The 26559-nt window shown below is 40.4% G+C and overlaps 1 protein-coding gene and 1 non-coding gene across 2 annotated transcripts in view; both read right to left on the reverse strand.

The window, feature by feature from the left end:
* Positions 1 to 9266: 9266 nt before the first annotated feature.
* LOC122106569 lies at positions 9267 to 9369 on the reverse strand. The gene has a single exon (XR_006147200.1). It is a non-coding gene; the product is annotated as a U6 spliceosomal RNA (small nuclear RNA).
* Positions 9370 to 12573: 3204 nt separating this feature from the next.
* Positions 12574 to 26559, reverse strand: part of L2hgdh (L-2-hydroxyglutarate dehydrogenase) — a 29635-nt gene continuing 15649 nt past the window's right edge. Inside the window, exons 7-10 of the mRNA XM_042677975.1 lie at positions 23929 to 24096; positions 21994 to 22151; positions 20044 to 20175; positions 12574 to 14653 (exon numbers count right to left, since the gene is read on the reverse strand). Coding sequence (XP_042533909.1) covers positions 14458 to 14653; positions 20044 to 20175; positions 21994 to 22151; positions 23929 to 24096 — 654 coding nt within the window. The 3' untranslated portion in view covers positions 12574 to 14457. The remainder of the gene's footprint in view (positions 14654 to 20043; positions 20176 to 21993; positions 22152 to 23928; positions 24097 to 26559) is intronic.

Here is a 26559-nt window from a genome sequence, read left to right on the forward strand (position 1 = left end):
TTGTTATCTTTAGTTGTATAAAGGAGTTGCCACTTAACAAAAGTTTATTAATACAGTGCATCTTGATCAATGTTACCCTTCCAATACTCACTCATTGCTCCCCTACTTACCCTTTCCTTCACTCCTCTTAATTTTGTAGGATATACATTGAATTATTGGCTGCATCCTCTTCTCTTCATTCAGTATCTCTTAAACATATAAAAGATAGATGCTCATGTCTGTAATCCTAGTTACATAGAGAGTTGAAACCTAGAAGACTTCTGATCAAAGTCAGCCTGAACAGTCTGTGAGGTTCTGTCTCCAATTAACTAACAAAATGCCAGATTGGATGTGTGGCTCAAATATTAGTCAGCTGAGAGCAAAGAAAGCTGAGTGAGAACATGAGGCCCTGAGTTCAAGGCTTGGCATGGGCACTTACACACACACATACATACACACACAAAATATGTGTATGTATATGTATATGTATGTATATATGTATATGCATATATAGATAGATCACATGTGATAGAAATATCATAAATGTGAAATACATATATAATGCTCAATTTCACTTGTGTTAAGAAAAATGCAAATTTGAAATTTTCACCTATTAGATTACACATTTTGATGGTGAAGCTATTAAGAAACAGAAACATATTACTGGTGTGAGTGTACATCGTTTCAAAGAGCTAGATGATGCCTATCAAAGTTTCAAAGCTATGTATCCTGATGTGTTCTTTGACCTAGTACATTCTAGAAATATGCCCCAGAGATATATTTGCTCATCTGTGAAATCACTAAAGGACAAAGTTATTTATCCCAGTGTGATTTGTTATAGCAACACAGACACACAGAAACACACAAACCATACATACTGTCACTCACCCCCCCACAAATAATGTAGTCAACAGTGAGAATAGAGTACTAGCTCAATAAATAATATTAAATCTAATGGAACCTATAAAGTTATTTATTTTTTTATTTTTTATTTTTCCCAGGGCTGAGAACTGAACCCAGGGTCTTGCACATGCCAGGTGGGCGCCCTTCTGCTGGGCTAAACCTCCAGCCCCTTATAAAGTTATTTAAAAGTAACCAGGCCTCAACCAGGCACTAGAAGCCCATGCTTATAATCCTAGCTAGTCAGGAGGCTGAAAAATAGAGGATTACAATTTGAATCCAGCCCAGACAGAAATGTCTCTACCTCCAAACTAACCAGTCAAAAGCTGGGCTAGGCTGGGAATGTGGCTTAGTGGTTGAGTGCTTGCCTAGAATGCATGAAGCCCTGGGTTTGGTTCCTCAGTACCCACAGAAAAAGTCAGAAGTGGTGCTGTGGCTCAAGTGGTAGAGCACTAGCCTTGAGCAAAAGAAGCTCAGGGACAGTGCCCAGGCCCTGAGGTCAAGTCCCAGGAATGGCAAAAAAAAAAAAAAAAAGAAGTCTGGGCTAGAGGTGTTGCTCAAATAGTAGAGAACCAGTCATATAAGCAAGCTGAGCAAGCACAAGACCCTGAGTTCAAACTCTGGTACTGGGGGGAAAAAGCCTCTGTAGAATATTTTTCAAAAGGTACTGTAAAATAAAAAGAGCAAGATATATTATTTAATATATAAGGTATGATAGCAATTTGCACGTGTGCGGGGGTGTTCATGGGGCTTGAACTCAGCCTGGACGCTATCCCTAAGCTCTTTTGCTCAAGGCTAGCACTCTACCACGCGCCATTTACAGTTTTCTGGTGGTTAATTGGAGATAAGAGTCTCATAGACTTTCCTGCCTGGGCTGGCTTTGAGCCATGATTCTTGGATCTCAGCCTCCTGAGTACCTAGGATTACAGGCTTGAGCCACTAATGCCCACCATCAATTCTATTTTTTAAGTATGTATGTTATGCATATAATCAAATTTCTCAGACTAAGGACATAGTTCAAATGATAGAGCAGTGGCATAGCTCATGCAAGGTCATAGGTTCAATCTCCAGCATTGCTAATTATACTAATAAAAACAGCTGGGCGTCCATGGCTCAGGCCTGTAATTCTAGCTACTCAGGAGGTGAGATTTGAGGATCACAGGTCAAAGCCAGCCTGGACAGGAAAGTCTATGAAATATTATCTCCAAGTAACCACCAAAAAACTAGAAGTAGCACTGTGGCTCAAGTGGTAGAGTGGTCGCCTTTTGCTGAAGAGCTGAGAGATAGCACCCAGGCCCAGAGTTCAAGCCCCACAACTGACAAAAGAGAAAGAGAGAGAGAGAAAGAGAAAGAGAGAAAAAGAGAAGAAATAATAATAAAAATAATTTCCCTGCCAAGTTACACAAGATTTTTGTTGTTAGGGAAATGAAAACTGGCTGAAGGAGAAAAAGGACACTTTTCACATACATCCCCCCCCCCCCCCCCCACACACACACACGTAGCTTTTGGATTTTCAACCATGTGAATGTGGCATTTATTCAAAACATTAAAAGTTATTTTTAAGCCAGGCAAGGTAGCTTCACCAGTAATCTTAGCTACTTGGGGAGCTAAAATCAAGAGGATCAAAGTTCCAGTCCAGCCCAGGCAAAAAGCATACAAAATCCCATCTCAACTAATAAGTTGGGCATGGTGGCATGTGTCTGTCATCATAGGCATGGTGGGAAGCAGAGGATGATGCTCTAAGCCAGCCCAGGCAAAAAGTGAGGCCCTATTAAAAAACTGAGCCAAGCCAGGCACCGGTGGCTCATGCCTGTAATCCTAGCTACTCAGGAGGCTGATATCTGAGAATTGCGGTTCAAAAACAGCTCAGGCAGGAAAGTCTGTGAGACTTTTGTCTCCAATTAACCACCAGAAAATCAGATGTGTGTGTGGCTCAAGTGGCAGAGCGCTCACCTAGAGCTGAAGAGCTGAGAGACAGTGCCCAGGTCCAGAGTTCAAGCCCCACGACCGACAAAAAAAAAAAAAAGAGCAAAAAAACTGAGCCAAGAGAGAAAGGGGAAACAGCTTATACTAAGCAAAAGGAAAGAAATGTACATATCATTCAATTTGGAAAGAATATCCGTAGTGTCAAAGTTTGTAGAGACCATAAGCTTTATAGACCATAATGACAATGGACTTCATGAAGATTAAAATATCTGTGTGACATTAAGTATAACTATCTCACAATACTGTGAATTTTGTGACATGTATGTAATCAATTAATCTCAATAAAGAAAAGAAAAAAACTGAGCCAAGTAACTAGGCACTGGTGATTCATGCCTGTAATCCTAGCTACTCAGGAGATTGAGTTCAAAGCCAGCCCAGGCAGGAAAGTTCATGACACTTAAATATATATATATATATATATATATATATATATATATATATATATATATATATATATATATATCTTTAACTTTTTTTACAAAGGAGTAGCCATCCAACAAAGTAGTTTATGAATTCAATGTACCTTGATCAATGTCACCCCCTTTTTTTTTTTATTCTTTTTTTTTATTCTTTTTTTTTGGGGGGGGGGTCCAGTCATGGGGCCTGAACTCTGGGCCTGGGTGCTGTCCCTCAGCTCTTCAGCTCAAGGCTAGCACTCTACCACTTGAGCCACAGCGCCACTTCCAGCTTTTTTCTTTTTGCTTATGTGGTGCTGAGGAATCGAACCCAGGGACTCATGCATGCAAGGCAAGCACTCTACCACTGAGCCACCTTCCCAGCCCCAATGTCACCCCTTCTAACATTCTCACCAACCCTTCTCAACCCATCCTTTCTAGCACTTTTAAAATTTTTTTAGGATATGTATTAATTTTTTTTCCTGTGACACTCATCTCCAATTAAGCACCAAAACAAAAACAAAAACAAAAAAGCTGGAAGTGGAGCTATGGTTCAAGTGGTATGGCACTAGCCTTTAGCAAAAAGAAGCTCAGGGACAGCACCTAGGCCCTGAGTTCAAACCCTAGGACCGGTGTACTCTCTCTCTGTCTCTGTCTCTCTGTCTCTCTGTCTCTCTGTCTCTGTCTCTCTCTCTCTGTCTCTCTCTCTCTCTCACACACACACACACAGGACCAAATGAAAAGGACTGGAGAGGTGACTCAAGCGATAGAACACCTGCCTAGTAAGCATGAGGCCCTAAGATCAAACTAGTATCAAGAAAAGAAAGGCTTTATGAAACTGTAATATCACCTATATAATAACAATAAAACTTTTTTTTTTTTGGGTCCGGTCATGGGTTTGAACTCTGGGTCTGGGCGCTGTCGCTCAGCTCTTCAGTTCAAGGCTAGCGCTCTACCACTTGAGCCATAGCTCCACTTCTGGCTTTTTTCTTTTTGCTTATGTGGTGCTGAGGAATCGAACCCAGGGCCTCAGGCATGCAAGGCAAGCGCTCTACCACTGAGCCACCTTCCCAGCCCCTAAAACATTTTTAAAAAAGAAAGGCGAGGCATTTTTCAGCCTGAATATAAACTTTGGCTTCGTGTTAAATAATTAAAATATTAAATATACTGGTTCTATAAGAGGAAGGGTCTATGTGTATGTGACAAAAAGTTTAAGCATAAATTTGAACTGTAATGAATACACCAATTACTATATTAATAATTTAACAGATAATAGTTTTACTTGCCTTTTTAGAATTAAGAATGGATTTTGGAAGATAATTTGATTGACCCAAGTATATCTTCCACACACACACCATTTTTTTGTGCCAGTTCTGAGGCTTGAACTCGGGACCCAGGCACTGCCTCTAAGCTTCTTTTTACTCAAGGACAGAGCACTACCACTAGATCCACAGCTCCGTTTCTGGCTTTTTCTTTGAGTAGTTTATTGGAGCTAAGTCTCACAGACTTTCCTGCCCAGACTGGCTTTGAACCACAATTCTCATATCTCAGCCTCCAGAGTAGCTAGGATTACAGACATAAACCACTGGCACCCATCACACATCTTCCATTTTCATTTTATTTTTTGTCTTTTCTTTTTTGGTACTGGGGATCGAACCCAGGATGTTGCACTTGCTAGGCAAGCTTTGCCACTGAGCTACATCCCAGCCCAGATCTCCCATTTTTAAAAGGCAGTTAAATTCTTTTTTTTTTTTCCCTTGCCAGTCCTGGGGCTTGAACTCAGGGCCTGGGCACTGTCCCTGAGCTTCTTTTGCTCAAGGCCAGCTTTCTACCTCTTGAGCCACAGCACCACTTCCAGTTTTCTGGTGGTAATTGGAGATAAGAGTCTCACAGACTTTCCTGCCTGGGCTGGCTTTGAACCAAGATCCTCAGATCTCAGCATCCTGCTTAGCTAGAATTACAGGTATGAGCCACAGGCGCCCAGCCACAGCAGCACTTCTGACTTTTGCTGCTTATGTGATACTGAGGAATGGAACCTGAGGCTTCATGCATGCTAGGCAAGCACTCTACCACTGAGCCACATTCTCAGCCTGGCAGTTAAATTCTAATCATTTTCAAGGACTTACTCAACATTTCTTCCATTTACTATTTTATACTTCCTCAATTTACTTAAAGTTGTTAGTGCTGTCAGTCAGTAGCAAACCAAAACAACACCACAGGAAACAATAAGCTTTCATGTCACTTGATTTCATGATTTAGTGCCACAGACAGCTCTGATCCACATACAGACCACTGCTCAGAAAAAGTTAGAAAAACACTCAGAGAGACCACCCTTGATTCTGTGACTACTATAGGAGGCTTATGCCCAGAAACTCCGGCCCCTGCAAGAGACTGCTTACAAAAATGTCTTTTAGCCAAGTTCCATTTGTTTGTTTGTTTGTTGGGTCATGGAGCTTGAACTCAAGGCCTGGCCACTGTCCCTGAGCTCTTCTGCTCAAGCCTAGTACACGACCACTTTGAGACATGGCACCACTTCTGGTTTTCTGGTGGTTAATCGGAGATAAGAGTATCAGGAACTTTCCTGCCTGGGATAGCTTTGAACCACCATCCTCAGATCTCAGCCTCCTGAGTACCTAAAATTACAGGTTTGAGCTACCAGTGTCCAGCGAGGATTGACATAATTATGATGTCTCCTCCCTTACTTAAAAAGGATGTGTTATAATATTTCAGTCAGCAGCCAGGCCCTGGTGGCTCACACCTGTAATCCTAGCAACTCAAGAGGCTAAGATCTGAGGATCAAGCTTTGAAGTCAGCCTAGGCAGGAAACTCCATGAGACTACTTCTAATTAACCACCAGAACTGGAAGTGGCACTGTGTCTCAAAGTGGTAGAATGGTAGCCTTGAGTGAAAAAGCTCAGGAACAGCACCCAGGCTATGAGTTCAAGCCCCACCACTGGCAAAAAGAAAAGGATAGAGACAGTCTTTTTTTTGTAAGTAGTTGTCCCAGATACCAATTTCTGCCATAAAGATGTCACCATTCAAGTTCTTTTATTAATCATTATGGACCAAGAAAGTTAATTAGAAAAACAAAGGGAAGATAAAAAAGACAGTACACACCCCTGACGTGGCTATAATACATGGTGAACAGGTGCAAGGAGTGCTCTAACATTGGGATATTTATGGTGAAAAGGGGGCTGGGGGTTGGCTCACATTCATCACACATTCTTCCTCTCTTCTCCTCCCCCCTCTGGGTCACTGTCCCTGATCTTCTTTTGCTCAAGGCTAGCACTCTACTACTTGAGCCACAGCACCACTTCCAGCTTTATCTGTTAATGTGGTACAGAGGGATTGAACCCAGGGCTTCATGGATGCTAGGCAAGCACTCTATCACTAAGCCACATGCCCAGCCTTGGTCCATCATTCTTCCTGTTATACTATTTCATCAATTGGACCCAGAGATGTCAAGGTTAGTCCGCTTATTAACATTGGGTCATTACAACATAGATATTTGCACATCCCTTCAAAGAATGGGTTCTGCTGGATGCTCCCTTCAAGACAGGTGTCTGTCCTTGAGATAGTTTTCTCTGTAAACACTTTCTGTGCCCAAAAGACTTTTCCAGGATAAATGTTTTTAGGATGTCCCTGTTCAGTTCCAAAGTACAATAATCATTTCGGCAAATGAATAAGGTCAGAGCTAGAGAGCTGCTTTTCTCCCCATTTCTTTTCTTTTTTATTCTCACGAGAGAATGTCAGGCCTAAAACAAAGCAAAACGGCACCAGTGTACTTTTCATCAAGCTACTGATTAATGCAAGGTCTGCCCCCTGATTCCCATGTATCATTTTTTCTAATCTATTCTGCCTGGGTTCAAATATGGTGAATAATGAGCACTTTTCCCTCCTGAGTGCATGGATGGCACACATGCATCTATCTATGGAACAGTCTTCACACTTAGAACAAGAAAGGCTTTTTGCTTCATCTTCCTCCAATTCCTACTTGCAATCTGTGATCCCAGCTAGAGACGGGAGGATCCCTAGGTCCTGATGTCCCACAGATCATTTGTCTCTTGGATTTCAGGTTAGTGCCATGTCCAGTGCACTGTGTCGTCTACTGCAATCAAGTATATGGTAAAGTAGTGTTGGAGGAACTGGAGTCCTGGCCTCAAAACCTGGAGATCCATCAATTCACTTAGTCCAAGGGCAGTCTTGTGAGGGGACTGTAACCTTCCCAATGTTATGACAAGAACTACTAAGGGGTTTTAGTGGCTTGCTTACGGCTGCTCAGCTAGAACAAAAGATGCAGCCTGATGCAGACCAGGGATCAAGCTCCTGTGCTCATTACTCCAGAAGCTGATGACTGCCACTTCCCATCCCCATGGCTTAATGCTACAGGTTCTGCAGCTTGTGGTAGAAGCCCATTCAAGTTCTTCCTATTTGTATCAATGCAGTCAAATCCTTCCAAGTCCTGACAGTTATCCGTTGCACTGTCAACAATGTAATCATAATCCATTCAGTACTGGTTCCAGCCAGATGTTGGTGGACTGGCAATCATGTATGTATATGCATCCTGATTACAGAATAGGAATCTTAAAAGAAAAGAAGACAAACATGGATTTGCTTGCCCCAAAGTGTTAACAATTATAGTAATTTATATAAACTGTTTACTATTTGTGACTAATTACTACATGTGTTATAGATATATGGTAGGCCACATACATTGTACCCTCTTATTATTGCAGATTAGAAAACTGGGTTCTCTTGCAGTCACAGTGTAGGATGTGATTTCTTTTAGGTTGAGCCTATCAGACACACAAGATTTGGAAAGCAGAGTGGCATGGAGGTCCACCTTGACTATTTCAGTTGCTGGTTCTGTGCACCAGCAACATCAAAGACTAGCCAGCTTCACTGTGTGACTGTTCTCTGTAGAAGGGTAAGTTGTTTGGAACCACTCTGTTGGTGGCCTGACTTGTACCAGAAAGCCAATGTATAGTCTACTTCATCAACTTTCAAATGATTTTATATGCCCTAGGATAAATTTATTTGCATTCAATTATCTGGAATAGAGTCTAGTCCTTGCAGCTGAACTTACAAATAAATAACACAAAGAAATACAAATCTTCCCCTTCAGGGACAGAAAATGTGTCCTTATGTTAGTTTATATCTGCAACAAAGTATTGTTTTATGATTGCAACATTCTACTCTATTCATGCTCAGTCATTTGTTTTTGTTGTTTGATACATTGTTTCCTTATATTGCCCAGATTGGTCTCAAACATTCTCTTGCTTTCTGAGTAACTGGCTAGATATGTGCACCACTGTATGTGCACTATTTCTTCAGCTTTCTGAAGAAATGCACAATTTTCTACTTATGAAGAAATAGTGTGGTCCATTGATGGAATGTTCCTAAGCATTCTTGTCAGGCTGAGTGCCGGTAGCTCACGCCTGTAATCTTAGCTTCTGGGGAGGCTGAGATTCTCAGTTCCTCAGATCTCAACCTCCTGAGTAGCTAGGATTACAGGAATGAGCTATCATTGCCTGGCTTTGTGTGTGTGTGTGTGTGTGTGTGTGTGTGTGTGTCCTGCAGCTTGAACTCAACATTGACACTGTCCCTCAACATTTTTGCTCCAGGCTAGTGTTCTACCACTTGAACCATAACTCCACTTTGGCTTTTTGGTAGCTATTGGAGATAAGAGTCTCATGCACTTCCCTAGTTGGACTGGCTTTGAACTGTGTTCATCAGATTTCAGCTTCCTAGTAGCTAGGATTACAAGCATGTGCCATTGGTACCCAGATAATCTAGGCTTTAAAAACCCAAAAAGCAAACCTCCACAAAGAACCACCCCCCACACAAACAAACCATCCCCCTACAAATTCTACAACACCAAAAAGAGACATCTTTAGGTAAAAATAATGAAAACTTCATGCTGCATAATGAGATAGTGCTAGTTCATCTGGTCAATGGGTAAAAAGCAAGCATGTAATGTCTTCACCTTCAATCTTTTCTTTTATTAAAAATATGGAATCTTTCACAAATGTGTCATCCTTGAGCAGGAGCCATGCTAATCTTTTCTGTACCACTCCAATCTTAGTATACAAGCTGCCGGAGCAAGCACTTGGCTTAATTCCAGAAGACTTAGCATGTAATTCTGGAAAGAAGTGTTAATTGAAAGTACACTCAAAAGTTTACGATAAGGGGCTGGGAAGGTGGCTCAGTGGTAGAGCATTTGCCTTGCATGCATGAGGCCCTGGGTTCGATTCCTCAGCACCATATAAGCAAAAAAGAAAAAGAAAAAGAAAAAGAAAAAAAGTTCACAATAAGTGAGGTAAGCCAAGCACAGAGAGACAAATGGCACGTTTTCTCTCATATTTGGAAGCTAGATCCAAAATGTAACTGGACACGATAACCTATACAGAACTTGAGGCATTCACACACAGACAGACTAAAGGAGGATATCCTTAGGGGAGAAATACAAAGGTATAACATCTCTGTACATTTAAGATATGAATTATTGAAATGAACTCCAGGAAATGAAAATGTTTTCTGTTGGTGATGGTGGTTGTTTTAACTTTGGTTTTATTTTTCTTCTGGAAGGAGTGAAAGAGGGTGAAAAGGTGTAGAAGGGGAGGGAAGGTAAACAGATGCAATCATGCTGTTCAGTATATACTATGTAGAAAATGACCTATGTAGCTTGTAGGCAGGGATGGGAGGGAGAAACTAAGGGAAAGTATAGGAAGGGATGACATTGTCTGAAAAAAGAAATGTACTCATGACCTGACTTATGAAATCGTAGCCTCTCTGTACAACGCATTAATAGTAACAATAATAGAATTACTTTTTTCCCTATTCACCTGTAATATCAATATTATGCTTTGCTTCCTGGCATTTATTTCCATTTATTTATCTACTTTTTTTTTTGTTGATCATGGGGCTTGAACTCTGGGCCTGGGCACTGTCCCTCAGCTTTTCAGCTCAAAGCTAGCACTCTTATCACTTGAGCCACAGCACCACTTCCAGCTTTTTCCATTTATGTGGTGCTGAAGAATCGAACCCAGGACCACAGGCATGTGAGGCAAGCACACTATCACTGAGCCACCTTCCCAGTCTATTTATCTACTTTTTTAGAGGCAGGTCCAGTCAGGGTTTGAACTCATGATATTCCTACCCTCAGTCTCTTAAGTGCTGAAATTACATGAGTGGACCACTATGCTTGGCTACTTACTGTTATAGTTCTAGGGATTGAACCAGGGCCTCATGAATACCAAGCATATGTTCTACTTCTGAGCTATGCCTCCATGCAGTTGGCTCCTATTTAGAAGCACCTGGGCAACCAGATTTTTGTATATGTCTCAGGTAAAATGACTGATCAAGAATCCGTGAAAAAGAAGCCGGGCGCTGGTTGTTTATGCTTGTACTGTACAGGTGTGAACCATCAGTGGCCGGCTTAGCCTTCATGTTTTTATTTCTATTCCTTTCTATTCCTGTTAGCTTTTTATTTCTTTTTCCTGCTTATAGAAGTGGCAAAAACAGATGTCTTTGTCTTATTCCTGATCCTAGGGAGAAAGCATTCAACAATACTACCTTTAAGAGTGTTATTAGAACCAGGTGCTGGTGGCTCACACCTGTAATCCTAGCTTCTCAGGATTACAAGATTACAGGATTATTCTGAGATCTGAAAAAAATAGCTCAAAGACAGTACCCAGGTCTTGAGTTCAAGTCCCAGGGACTAACACATACACACACAGAATCTGAGAAAAAAATAGAAGGTTGAATGAGATATTCTGGGAAAGAGCCAGTGTGGTTTATGAAGCCTGTCCTCATTATCACTCAGACACCAAAAAGGTATTCTACCCTGAGGGGAAACTTAAGTAAAACTAAATCTGAAAGGCATGGGAAAATCACTGCTAAAGCCTTTTCATTCTATTCCAGTTAAGAAGGGATTCTATTCAGGGCCTGGGTGCTGAACCTAAGCCTTTTCACTCAAGGCTAGAACTCTATCACTTGAGCCATAGTTCCACATCTGGCTTTTTGATAGTTTATTGGAGATAAAAAGTCTCCCAGACTTTCTTGCCCCGGCTAGGGACTTAGAACTGCTATCCCTAGAGCTCAGCGTCTTGAGTAGCAAGGATTATAGGTGCAAGCCAGTAGTACTTGGCCAGATAAAACAATCTTAAAAGACAACTTTGATGTGACACCATTTCTATAGCAGAAAAAAGCACTTATCAGAAAAGGTGATCCTTTCTAGAATCTGAGGCCAAAACTGGTTGAACCTGTCTTCCCTTTGGGGATATGTTTCCACTTTTAAACATGTTAATGGGTACAAAGCATTTGAAAATATCTCAGGCATCCTTTCTCAATCATCTTTGCCCTATTCTTGAATCTATCTGATGAACACACTTCAAAAACTCCCTATAAATGCATTAAAAAAATTAATGAAGCAACTGACTTCACAATTGCTCTTCAAAAATGTTTTCTAGATCTTTAAACAGTGTATACTGAGAAACTTATACATAATCAAGGGCCCAGAACAGTGCCAGCCCTTAAATATAACCATCTCTTCTAAGTTCACTGGAAGAGCAAGAGAGTTGCCGCCATCAGGTCTGGACAGCCTCCAAGTATTGTCCCAACAAACTTCCAAATCCCAGGGTCTGGCAAGACATACCACTCTCACTACAATCCTTTGAACAAAGTTCTGAGGGGTAAGGTTATCCCACAGGCCAATAGGCAGATTTCCAAATGGCCTCAGGGGAAGAGGAACTCTGCCAACAGAAATGGCAACATCCCAAGAGCTCAAACCTTAAGAGGTTCAGGGAAGGACTTTGATGTATATGCATATATGTATGGATAAAAAAAGAGTTAAGTCACTGAGACACAAAAAATGTACAAACACACTGAAACTAGAACCTAGAATGTTTCATTTCACCCTCAAATAATACTTTTTTTTTAAAACCACGTTTTCATAGTACAAATACAGAAGTGGTGGCTTAAAAAAAAAAAAAAAGAAGCAACTGGAGGTGGGATTATTTTGAGGCAGTGTCACTATGTGGGCCAGTCTATCTGGCCTGTAACCTGAGGTCCTTCTTCTTTGCACCTGTCTCCGAATACAGGGTTTATAGGTATGTCCAATAACATCAGGCTCCAGAAGTATTTTTTTTTCTTTTGTCAGTAGAGGGGTTTGAACTCAGGGCTTTATGCTTGCTAAATTGATGTGCTACCATTGGAACCCCATTCTCATCCTTCAGAAATATTCTTTAAAGATCAACTGCTAGCTAAAGCAAGTAAAAGCTTTTAAGGAACAGAAAAAATGCTTTACACAATACACAATCATTAAAATAATTTAATATATATTTCTTCTTTCAGAAAGACACAAAATTATTAAATATCAGCATTTAACAACAAAACCTTATTGATATAAATATCCACTGTTTTACAAACAGAATAACCTATATTCAAACACCTTCAACAAATGTTCTCTCACATTTTAAAGGGTTATAACCAAATGGAATGAGGATGGCTTAAACTAGGACAGTTATTTTTGTAATTTCATCTTTCACAGCTTACTGTGTATTTTTCACAGTCTTACTATTGATGAAATAAATAAAACTGATAGAATTTTCCAGCTCCTGTGCTCTTTTAACAGAACAGAAGATGATTACCCTGAATTTCTTGCAGGAATTGTTTGTTACAAAGAACCACTAGGGCTTTTATTCTTCTGTGACGGATTTCAGAATGCTTTCAACAATTCATCCCAAGTGCTGAGTAACCTGCCTTGTTCCTGGGATGGGCTAATTTAGAAACTGGAGCAAATTAATAACTGAGGTAGAACAATCTGTAATCACCCAGGGCTGAAGTGAAGAAAATGGAAGAAAATAAAAAAGGTTTACCTATCACCCAATATACACATGGTTCTCACAGCCTTAGAGAAAAGAGAGGGCAGGTAAAGAGAAGAGTAGAAGATTAGTCCTGAGAGAGCATATGAAGAACAGATAAAAATGTCTCGCAGTGGTGGGACTGCCCCCCAGCCAGGCTGTCACATTTTCACTGACATGCTTCTATCCATGTTTCTGAATTATGATACATTTCATCAGATAAATCACAAACATGCAATACATAGTATGGCACTAGGCATAAAGCACTCATGAAGTAAACATGATAAGGCACCATCGCGGTTTACAAAAGTGAATGCCTCAAAGTTAGATAGGTACCAAACGTGGAGAAATATCCTCACAAAAATTTATAGAAATCCTAAAAAGCTAAATGGGTGTAAAAGTCATTAATGATCTTAACCAATGTTTTGAGAACTTTAGTGTGACTGAAGAGCAGATATAATAATAAGAGATAAGTAATTGTTTAAATTACAGAGTTCTATACATCAGTGTCAGGGTTCTAAAATTGCTCTGGTAAAACCTAGCAGTTCTAGGTGCTTTTTTTTTAGATGCTACAGAAGACGGAAGCGCAGTTCACAATCACACACAGTGTGCAAATGTTTAGATGCAGTGAGGATACCAAACAAGATGTTACAAAGAGATTGATTTTAAAAAAAAAAAACACTATAATAAATGCCTTGAGTTTATGCAATTTTTTTTGCTTTGAGAAATGAAAATTTTTATTTTCTCAAAAATCAAGACGTTTTGATTTTCAAATAGAAATGCTGCTCTAAATAATGTGAGCCTTGGTACAACCAATTTCCAGATCCACTGCCCACTCTCCTGTGGCTCAAGGGGTACAGTGCCAGCCTGGAGCAAAATAGCTAAGGGATAGTGCCCAGGCCCTGAGTTTGAGCCCCAGTATTGGCACAAACACAAAAATGTTCACAACTACAATATACTGTAACATGTTTTCTCTTGTCTAGGAAAGATAAAAGAGCTTACATAGTATAAAGCCAAAACTTTGTTTAAGGGAATAATCCATTTTTTATGTTATTTTCCCCAAAACATATAAAGGCGATCCAGACCACAGTTTATAAAGACAGATCATTAACAAAGTCAGGATTCAGAACAGATACAACTGTGAAAGACATGAAGTATGGACTTTAATTTTTAAAAATTATTACTTATATATCATACTAATAACTCAATGGTTACTTAAAATGTGACCATAAAGTAAGAGTTTAAAACCATTTTCCTAGGTTCTACTTAGAGAATCCAAGTAGTACATTCTTGTTGTTGATGGACACTAACTCCTACCCTGCTCCCTCCAAGTTTTATAATCCAAATCTTTGTTGTACTTCATCTGCAATCATTTCTGAAATTGCCAGGGAAGAAGTGGCGGCAGGGGAAGGTGCATTTCTCACATGAAGAATTCGATTTCCAATAGCCCCAACCCCTCCATCAAATACAAAATCTTCTACCAAACTTCCATCTCTGTCCATGGCTTGGGCTCTGACTCCAGCTGGACCTCTGGGAAAGAAAAAAATTGGGTCAACCTACTCAGAATACTTTACAAATTAGTGGTTTTCAAAGCATTCTTAAAGCAATGAAGTCTTCATTCTTCCAATGACCTTAGATGGTAGCCTGGAAAAACTATACCCCTAACCAGAGCATCATGTCTATCACATAACAGTGGCATACATGCTCATAAAATAAGCATATATATATGCATATATATATATATGCATATATATATAGTTACAACTAAACACCTGTTTACCAAAACTAGCAGTTAAAACAGATTTTCTTTTCTTTTTTTTTGCCAGTTATGGGGCTTGAACTCTGGACCTGGGTGCTGTCTCTCAGCCCTTCAGTTCAAGGCAAGCATTCTAACTCTTGATCCACAGTGCCACTTCCAGCTTTTTCTGTTCATATGGTGCTGAGCAATCAAACCCAGGGCCTCATACATGCAAAGCAAGTGTTCTACCACTGAGCCAGCTTCCCAGCCCTCATGTCATTCTTTATTCAGCTTTTTTTTTTGGTGCTAGTTCTGGCTTGAACTCAGGGCCTGGGCACTGTCCCTGAGCTTCTTTTGCTCAAGGCTGGTGCTCTACCACTTGAGCCACAGCACCACTTCCGGGTTTTTCTGTGTATGTGGTATTGAGGAATCGAACTCAGGCTTCATGCATGCTAGGCAAGCACTCTACCACTGAGACACATTCCCAGCCTTCAACTTATTTTTGTATTGTGAGTGGCTAATTAAAATTTATGGAGAAGCTAGGTGCTAATGACTTATGCCTGTCATCTAGCTACAGGAGGCTGAAATCTGGAGGATCTCAATTCAAAGCCATCTCAGGCAGTAAAGTCTGTTAGATTCCATCTCCAGAAAAACAAAAGCAGAGCTGGAGACATGGATCAAGTATCAGAGCACCAGGTATAACCAAGAAAACTATGTGAGAGCATGAGACCCTGAGTACAAGCCCAATACTGCTACGAAAATCATGGAGAAAAATACTAAAATTTACTCAACTCTATAATATTTTTAACAGCTTAACTTCAATTAAAGAGATAAGAAAAACCAAAGTGAATTAATTTAGCAGCATGGTAAACAGTGAGAAACTTTACTACCTAAAGATTTTTCAATCCATTGAGTTCACAAATTAGGTTTCTGTTGTTTTTCTACAAAGTTAAAATTGGTTCATAACATATGAATTATGATTCTAAAATTCCCTCCTTTGAAACTTTTCAAGGAAACCCAGTGTGAAAAAGTCTATCTTCTATGTATCATCAACACCGACTGTACAAATCAGCAACAATGTGAAACACTTCTTACTGATTCAGGTACAAGTCAAGATAAGTACTTGAGGAAGACACAAAGAACAAAATGAACACAGCTGTCCTCTAGACCTCTGCCTGGCTGGGGAGATAATGATAAGAATGGCTATTATTTAATGTGTACTAGGAGCCATCTCATGTATCCTCATAACAACTCTTTAGAAGATGATGCAGTTTATTTTTAGCAGTAAAGAAACAGATTAATTCTTTTGCCAGAAGTCCTATAGCTATACTGTTCATTTTTTAGAGTGGTAAGAATTAGAAAAATACAGACTGTAAATACAACACAGGGGCCCATGAGCTGCACTGGACACTGATGAAAATGAACTAAGCAACTCAAGGGCAGCAATGGGAGCGGGGGATGAGAGAGAAAGAGGGAACAGTTTACACTAAGCAAAAGGAAAGAAATGTACATATCACCCAATTTGCAAGAAATAGTTGTATGGTCAAAGCTTATAGAATTCACAAAATTTATAGACCATGATAATGATAATTTGCCTTGTGAAGGTTAAAACGTGTTTGTGACTTTAAGTATCACTATCCCACAAATATTGTGAAATTTTTAAAAATTATGCAATCACTTAATCTCAATAAAAATTATTTAAAGAATAAATAAAGACTGTATACAAAGTTAAGTAATCTACCCTACATAATCCTGAAGGGCATGTGACTAGGAGATTTTTTTTTTTTTGTCTCTGGGCCTGGGAGCTGTCCCTGAGCTCTTCAGCTCAAGTCAAGTGCTCTACTACTTGAGCCACAGCATCATTTCTGGTTTTCTAGTAGTTAATGAGATAAGAGTCTCACGGACTTTGTTCTGAGCTGGCTTTGAACCTCCATCCTCAGATCTCAGCCTCCTGAGTAGGATTACAAGTGTGAGCCACTAGCACCTGGAGGCTAGGAGATTCTTAAGCTAGAATTTCCAAGTAAGAATCTGATATATCACTTAGAGCACAAAAAGAATGACACCAAAGAATGCCATTTCTTAGGACAGGATGTATACATGCTGGCCAGTGTGCAGTCCAATCTGCACCTTCTTGTTGGTTTATCTTAACTCATCAAAGCAGCTTCCTTCTTTCTTAGAAAAAGCTGCAGCACTGTTCAGAATTAGCTGTTTCTGAGTTTTCTAGGCCCTGTCCTTGTGTTTGGTAGAGTAATGGTTTTTCTGAAGATCTTCCTTTAGTTAAATCTGACATGAGGCTGGGCACTCAGGAGGCTGAGATCGAGTATCCAGTCTCAAAGCCAGCCCGGTCAGGAAAGCCCATGAGACTTTTATCTCCAATTAACCACCAGAAAGCTAGGAAATGGAACTGTGGCTCACATGGCAGAATATCAGCCTCGAGGGGTACCAGCTAAGCCCGAAGTTCAGGACTCAGTACATAAACACATATACATGCACACACAATAAAGGTAAAGGGCAAAGACAGTGTCTTCTAGAACACCCTACCTTACCTCCATGTCTAGACTGGTGTATTACATATAGGGAGCATTCAATAAGGGTAGAATTTTCGTGTGTGTGCCAGTTCTGGGGCTTGAACTCAGGACCTGAGCACTGTCCTTAAGCTTAATTTTCCCAAGCTAGTGCTTTACCACTTGATCCACAACTCCACTTCCAGCTTTTTGGTAGTTAATTGGAGATAAGCATCTCATGGAATATGCTGTCAGGGATACTGTCTTTGAACTGTGATCCTCAGATCTCACCTCCTGAGAAGCTAGCATTGCAGGGGTAAGCCACCAGTGCCCAGCTCAGGCTCCTTTTTTGCTACTGATAATTTCCTGCATTAATAGCTACAATCGAGAGAAGACACAAGTGGAATTGATGAGTATATCTAGCTAGCATCCCTGTTTATTTTGGTAGTATTATGATTTGAACTCAGGCTCTTGTGCTCAGCTACTTGAGCCACACTCCCAGCCCATTTTATTTTAGTTATTTTTATGTGGCAGTACTGGGGTTTTGAAATCAGCATTTACCTAGAAAAATGCCAGGCAAGTGCTCTACCACTTGAACTAGATGTCTTTTTTTTTTCTTTATTTTTTAGATATACCTCACTTTTTGCTTGCAGTCAGCTTCACAGCACAATTCTCCTACCTATGGCCTCCTACAGACAGATACATTCCACAATACCTAGCTTTTTTGTTATTGTTCAGATGAGGTTTACTAGTTTTTTGTCCAGACTGGCCTCAAATCTCAATCCTCCAAATCTTCACATCCCAAGTAGCTGGGATTACAGAGCCAGCTTGTCTAAACTGCTTTAGTTAATTTTTGATAGGGCTTCTTATACCAGCCTTTGACTATGATCCTCCTATCTATGATATCCTGCATACCTGGATTATAGGCATGAACCATTATGGCTGGTTTGTTAAGATGGATGTCTTACTAACTTTTCATGAGCTGGATTTTATGATTCTTCTGATCTTAATCTCCCAAGTAGCTGGAATTACAGGCGTGTGCCATTATGCCTAGCAGCACCTTGGTCTAACAAGGAAATCAACTGTAACTGAGATCAACCTCACCGCAAATGCACCTGCCTACAGTGCTTTGTGCCCTTTTCTACTTGAGCCTAATGAAGCTAGTAAGTGAAATTCACACCCTTACACCCAGAGACAGCAATCACTAATGCTCATAAATCCCCAAATCCACCTTCATCTTATGAAACCCACTGGTCTAATAGGTTTTCCACAGTCCTCTATGAAAGTGTGGTAACTGAATATGGGTAGTGGACCTACTTCAACTGCTTCTACACAGAATGTACTATGATCATCTAGTATGTTTTCCAAGGAGCATTAATAGCAGTAATAGAAAGCGGATTTGACTAGATAGAAAATGTAACAAGTTTGCTAAAGCAAACAACTAGGCTAGATGTATTAGTGAGCACAAGAAAATAAAGCCTAGATATTTTTATCCCTTTCATTTTAAGAGGTAAATAGAAGGAGAAAGGAGATAAGAGTATAACATTAGCTAGGTTTAATAGTACCCAGGACTCTAAGAGGCAAGTCTTAGAGTGATACATTAGAGTCAGATTTAGACCAGGATGATCCCCAAAGGGAGACAGCTGACATGATTACTGCTCTTTCCAGATACACAGTCCAGCCCACTGACACTTTATACCAGGCTACTTCAGCAGCTGTTACAGAGGAGCAGACAGTAGCGCTCTGGAGAGCTGTGGAGGGATGTACTGTAAATGTAGTATGAGAACCTTTAAGTACACTGCTGATTAGGCCTAACAAATGGCTTGGCAGGGAAGAAGGTTAAAACTAAAAATATCAAAGAGAAAAAAGTACTATGCTTGGATGGTATTTAAGATACTCTACAAATCAAGTCTAAAAAGTCTTTTATTCTAAAAAAACTTTCTTTTCCCTCCCCTTGCCCTACGCTCCTGTATCAAGGACTTAGATTACCAGTACATTGCTTCCCACTTCTGTCCACCAAGTAGAGTCCCTAAGAGAGGGAGGGCCTCAGAAAAGATAAGAAGCAGAGAAGAAAGGTAAGATCAAAATATAAAATTTAATATATTCATTACCTAGCTAGTTAACATGGTTATCAATTGTGTGTGTGTGTGTGTGTGTGTGAGAGAGAGAGAGAGAGAGAGAGACAGAGACAGAGAACTGGTCCCAGGACTTGAACTCAAGGCCTGGGTGCTGTTCCTTGAGCTTTTTTGCTCAAGGCTAGTGTTCTACCACTTGAGCCACAGCTCCACATCTGGCTTTTTAGAAATTAACTGGAGATAAAAGTTTCACAGACTGGGCTGGGACGATAGCTCAGTGGTAGAGCACTTGCCTTGCATGCCTGAGGCCTTGGGTTCAATTGATTCCTCAGCACCACATAAGCAAAAAGAAAAAAGCCGGAAGTGGCGCTGTGGCTCTCCTGGGTAGCTAGGATTACAGGCTTTAGTCACTAGCTCTTTGCTATGATTTCATACAGAACTAAAGCCAAAAGGCTTTGGAAGATAAATTTTTTAAAGTTCAGGCATGAAATTTATCAGCCAGATGTGGTGGTACCTGTCCATAATGCCAATATTCAGGAAGCAGTTAAACCTAGTTCAACTGAGGTCAGGACTGTTTTTATAATCCTTATGACAGTTTCTTACCTTTGGATATCATGGATAGTAATTTCAGGAATAAACTTTTGAAGGTTCTTCACTGTTACAGCAAGAAAGCAGGCTTTATACATTTCATTAACTGAATAGGAGAAATTCTGGAACACCAGTTTAATCAAGCCACTGAAAGTAAACAAAAAAACCCATTATGAGAAAATAATTCCTTATTACTATAAAATATATCTATCAGACTTTTAGTAACATCACAGAAATCTATGGAAAATCCCTATATATTCAAAGGAAAGCTTTTAGCCAATATGAACAAACATCATCAACTGAAGAGGTAAATGCCTTCCAACTTCAAATTCCCAAAGAATGTTTGTTCCAAGCTGCCAATACCAAGACTTTCTAATGCAAGTGGCTCAGAACACACCTAAAAGACTTTAGTAGTTCTATCAGTGGCCTAAGCAAGGGAGATACCTAACTCAATCACAGATCAAAGCCAGCCTGGACAGGAAAGTCCATGAGACTCTTATCTCCATCTAACAACCAGAAAACCAGAAGTGGCGCTGTAGCTAAAGTGGTAGAGCTCAGGCACAGCACCAGGCCCAGAATTCAAGCCCCAGAGCCCACAAAAATAAATAAAAAAGCTGGGCACCGGTGGCTCACACCTATAATCCTAGCTATTCAGGAGGTTGAAATCTGAGGATGGCAGTTCAAAGCCAGGCCAGGCAGGAAAGACCATGAGACTCTTATCTCCAAGAAACCACTAGAAAACCGGAAGTGGTGCTGTGGCTCGAGCGGTAGAGTGCTCGCCTTGAGCTGAAGAGCTGAGGGACAGCGCCCAGGCCCAGAGGTCAAGCCCCACAACTGACCAAAAAATAAATAAATAAAAATAATAATAAAATAAGGGCATCTTAGGTCAACACAAATAGTACTGTTAGTTTTTGTGGGTTTTTTTTTGGGTCCAGTCGTGGGGTCTGAACTCTTGGCCTGGGCACTGTCCCTCAGCTCTTCAGCTCAAGGCTAGCACTCTACCACTTGAGCCACAGCACCACTTCCTGATTTTTCTTTTGGCTTATGTGGTGCTGAGGAATAGAACCTAGGGCCTCATGCATGCAAGGCAAGCGCTCTACCACTGAGCCACCTTCCCAGCCCTAGTACTGTTAGTTTTCAGCAAAAAGGACCACCTAGGTCATTAGCTATTTGCTAGTGGTTTATAAGATAATTGCAAGTAGTGTAAAATTACTTTATCAAAGTAAGCTATTTACTTATTTTAAAAAATCTTTTTATTTATTTGGATTGCCAGATGTATGAATGGCTCTTGGTCTTATCTTCTCCTGCTTTTCTTTGGGGGGGGGGGGGCAGGGGAAGGGGTTGCACTGGAGCTTACATTCAGAGCCTTGAGCTTGGCAAATGTCCTACCATCTGAGCCACACTTCTAGTCTATACACTTCTTTTTAACAAAACATCACTTTGGCTCATCAAAATTTTCTTGAGGCAGTTAAAACACTGTTTGGAAATTGGGTGCTGGTGGCTACTCAGGAGGCTAAAATCTGAGGATGCTGGTTTGAAGCCAGCCTAGGCAGAAAAATCCAAGAGACTCTAACCACCATGAGAAAAAAATGCCAGAAGCAGAACTGTGGTATAAGTGGTACACGTGAAAGATGGTCAGCTGGTGTAAAAAAGCCAAGTGAGAGAGGAAGTCCTGAGTTCAAGGCCCGAAACCAGCACGCACGCGCGCACACACACACACACAAGACATTAAGCTTGAGGCTAGGTGTGGGCTCAGTGGGAAAAAAGTATGCATGCTTAGTAGGCTGGGTTCAACTCTAGTACAAAAAACTGAAGCAAGAACTTTGCTCTTCCATGAAGATTGTAACTTAGATCAATAAAATCAATATACCAATTTAACAGAATTTATTGAATTGTACTTAAAAAATAAAAAATTCTTCACATCAAATATATAAACACACAAAAAAAATCCTTTTTAACAGTTACCTGTTCATAATTATTTCCATGAAATCTTTGGCACTGAAGTCAAAGAATCTATAACCTTCCCGTTTAAAGGCAAGCACTGCATTAGGCCCTAGCCAAATGCTGCCATCCATCCTTGGTGTGAAGTGAATTCCCAGGAAAGGAAACCGGCTATCCGGGACCTATACAGATTTAACAGAGCAAAGAACATTCCATTTATCACAAACAAGAAGGTCCATTGGTAATATGAAACACTTTCTTCCATGTATTTATTGTGCTTGTGCGCTAGACTCAGACATACCTTTCTATTAACATGCTTCTGCTTAGAAATGCCACTCAGGAAACACTAGTGCTACGGACCCTAACACACACTCACTCATCTATTCATATTTCTGGGTAAAGGAGAAAGGATGAACTATCCCACTGTAGATTAGCACCTGAAGTGACACACAAGGGATATATGACAGGCAAGTAAGGTCAGGATTACCAAAATAAAAAAGCATACATATATAGCCAAGACTTTTGTAAAGGGGGAATGTATGAGGTGACACAGATGAATTTGGTGTTTTAGTAAAGTCAAAAACATCAATTTAGCTGGGCACCAGTGCCTAACGCCTATTGTTCTAGCTACTAAGGAGGATGGGATCTGAGAATCTCAGTTCGAAGCCAGCCTAGGTGGACAAATCCAATTAACCAACAAAAGCCAAAAGTGGAGGCTTTGAGTGAGGCTTTTGAGTTGGTGCTCAGGTGATGAGCACCAACATTGAACGAAAAAGCTGGGCAAGAGCATGAAGCCCTGAATTCAAGCCCCATTATTGGGCTTTGTGTGTGTGTATGCACACATGCACAGGCACTCACACACATACATCCAGACATCACACACACTGCAAAAAAAAAAAAAAAGCCAAACAGCTGAGTATTAACTGAACCAAGACCGGTCGTGGGGCCTGAACTCTGGGCCTGGGCGCTGTCCCTCAACTCTTCAGCTCAAGGCTAGCGCTCTACCACTTGAGCCTCAGCGCCACTTCCAGCTTTTTTCTTTTTTCTTATGTGATGCTGAGGAATCAATTGAACCCAGGGCCTCAGGCATGCAAGGCAAGCGCTCTACCACTGAGCTACCTTCCCAGCCCCCAATTTTTTTTTTGTAATAAGTAATTTATTAGAAAAGCAAGAGATGGGCAACTTAGTTGAGAGTGAACAACTTGATTAGGAACAGTGTACCTCAAGCCATGATGCAGGTGGCTAGGTAAGAGCCAAAACACCTGGTTCAACATACAGTATTTTGGGGCTGGGAAGGTGGCTCAGTGGCAGTGCTTGCTTTTCATGCATGAGGCCCTCAGCACCACATAAACAGAAAAGGCTGGAAGTGGTGCTGTGGCTCAAGTGGTAGAACGCTAGCCTTGAGCTGAAGAGCTGAGGAACAGCTCCCAGGCCCAGAGTTCAAGCCCCATGACTGACAAAAAACCCAAAAAGACCCAAAAAAACCATCAAACATACACTATTTTAAGGGATTTACTCATTTCCAGGGTAGATCTAGACAGGAGGAGGAACTCTTACATAAAATTCTTGTCTTTTACTCCTGGAACCACACAGTAGCCACATCTCTTTTCTGTATCTCCAGACAGTGAACTGAGAAAAGGGGCTGGGTATCATATGATATTTCCCAAAAGGAAACCTCTCTTATGAGTATGGAGGAAGAAGATGGATCTTCTCCACAGTACTTACTTCCCATGGCATACTCTTGCCTTTTGGAGTGGTATCTGTGGCAATTACAACTTAATGGCTAGATATTAGAATAAAGAATTAAATTTAGAGACAACTATCATAGCAACAGGTAAAATGTCTGCAGCAACAGTCCTTCAAACTCTCTATTCTGATGCCAGTAAAGTTTCTGTTTTCATTTCCTTTCCATTTAAGCCAGCTTGAGTAGAGTGAAAGGGAAGACACATCATTACCTACCGGATAAATATTTCCTTTTACAAGATAGCTTTTTTCTGGCTTCAAAAGCAGGTAATCTCCCCGGAATGGAACAATAGTAGGATGAGGACTGCATCCACTCAACTCTGAAATGCGATCGGAGTAAAGTCCTGCACATGTCACCATGTACTGACACCGAATTTCCTCTCCCTAAGCAAAGGAAGAGCATGATTAGCAGTACTAATGTAGTAGTACTAGTATTAATACTACACTAGTAGTACTAGTGTAGAAGAAGCTAGAAAAAGTCATGCACAATAGTAACACAAAAGATAGCTTCATGTGGTATCACACTAATTATTTAGCCAGTAAAACAAGCTCCAAAGAAAAGATACATGAATTGGCCCCTCTATTCCTCAGAGAGTGAAGACAACATAAATTCAGTCGGGTGCTGGTGGCTCACACCTATAAGTTACTCAGTCTATACATTCCTCCAGCTCCTTCTAAATATACAGGACTTAATACTGATAAACCATAGTAAAATATGTTCCCTCAGTTATTGTTCATATGAATACAAATTATGCCCTCAATACCTCATGTCTAAGTGGTCAAAATCTGTAGTTCAAACTGAAAATAAGAAGTAGGTTTTTCTCAGTCGAAAAGCTCATATGGAACAACAAAAGACCTAGAATAGCCAAAGCAATTCTAGGCAAAAGAAACAATGCAGGAGGGATCAAGATACCAGACTTCAAGCCCTACTATAGAGCCATAATAACAAAGACATCTTGGTACTGGCACAAAAAGAGACCCGAAGACCAATGGAACAGACCAGAGGACCCAGAAATAAAACTGCATATGTACAATCAGATGATATTTGACAAAGGAGCCAAAGACACACAGTGGAAGAATCATAGCCTCTTCAGCTACTGGTGCTGAGAAAACTGGGTGGCCACATGCAGAAAACTAAAAGTGGTCCTAGCCTGTCACCATGTACTAACATCAACTCAAAATGGACTAAAGACCTTAACATCAAACCTGAAACTCTGAAACTACTGCAGGACAGAATAGGAGAGACACTTGAACTTATAGGCACAGGCAAGAACTTCCTGAACAGAGTCCCAGGGTCACAACAATTTGGAGACTCGATAAGTGGGACTACCTTAAAATAAAAGGTTTCTGCACAAAGAAATAGCAACCAAAGTAGAAAGACAACCAACCAACTGGGAAAAAGTATTTACCAGCAATATATTAGACAAAGACCTAATACCCATTATGTACAGGGAACTCAAGAAATGAATCCCTTCCAAATCTAATAAACCAATCATTAAATGGGCAAAAGAACTAAAGACAGACTTCTCAGAAGAGATAAAAATGGCAAAGAAACATGAGGAAATGTTCATCATCCCTGGTTGTAAAGGAAATGCAAATAAAAACAACCCTGAGATACCATCTTACCCAGTCAGAATGGCCCACATCCTAAAGTTAGCCAATGACAAATGCTGGAGGGGATGCAGAGAAAAAAGAACCCCACTGAATTGCTGGTGGGAATGTATGCTAATACAATCACTTTGGAAAACAGTCTGGAGGTACCTCAGAAAGCTAAATATAGACCTTCCCTATAACCCAGCCATACCACTCCTAGGCATCTACCCTGAACAACAGGAACCAGTATACAAAGACACATGCATCTCCATGTTTATTGCAGCACTGTTCACAATAACCAAGATTTGGAAACAACCTAGATGCCCTATTACTGATAATCACAGGGAAATGGATGGAACTCTTAGAGCAGATTATTTTGAGCAAAGTAAGCCAAGAACAAAGAGACAAATGGCACATGGTCTCTCTGATATGTGGATGCTAAAGCCAAAATACAAGAAGACAAAGTAACAGGACTCAAGAAAAGAAAAAAAGTGAGAGAAGGGATGGGTGACAATGTTGTCAGACACTTTGTATTCATATACTGTTTTGTAGAATGGGAACTTTTTTTGTTGTTGTTGGTAGTGGGGCTTGACTCTGGGCTTGGGCGCTATCTCTCAGCGCTTCAGCTCAAGGCAAGCGCTCTACTACTTGAGCCACAGCGCCACTTCTGGTTTTCTAGTGGTTTACTGAAGACAGAGTCTCACAGACTTTCATTGCCCGGGCTGGCTTTGAACCCTGATCCTCAGATCTCAGTCTCCTGAGTAGCTAGGATTACAGGCGTGAGCCACCGGAGAATGAGAACTTCTTTATACAACTACTTAAAGATAATAAAAAAGAAAGAAAGAAAGAAGAAAGACAGACAGACAGAGAGACAGACAGACAGAGAAAGAAAGAAAGAAAGAAAGAGAGAGAGAGAGAGAAAGAAAGAAAGAAAGAAAGAAAGAAAGAAAGAAAGAAAGAAAGAAAGAAAGAAAGAAAGAAAGAAAGAAAGAAAGAAAGAAAAGAAAGAAGAAAGAAAGAGAAAATGAGCTGGGTTTTTCTTAAGATCTCAGTTTAGTTAAAACTGACATAAAATGTCTAAGCTACCTGATACTTTATGTTTCCCTTTCAGCACTTAATTCAATTTTAGGAGTTTCTTTGCAGGGCTATAATAAACTCCTTCCCCTGCAACTCAGTTTCATGAAATCTAATAATTTGAAATATCAGATAAGATAAATATGGTCCTAAGGGCCAGGCTAGTTGTGGCACTACTTG

This window comes from Dipodomys spectabilis, unplaced genomic scaffold (genome assembly GCF_019054845.1).
Source record: "Dipodomys spectabilis isolate Male_0828 unplaced genomic scaffold, ASM1905484v1 ptg000042l, whole genome shotgun sequence".
NCBI lineage: Eukaryota > Metazoa > Chordata > Mammalia > Rodentia > Heteromyidae > Dipodomys > Dipodomys spectabilis.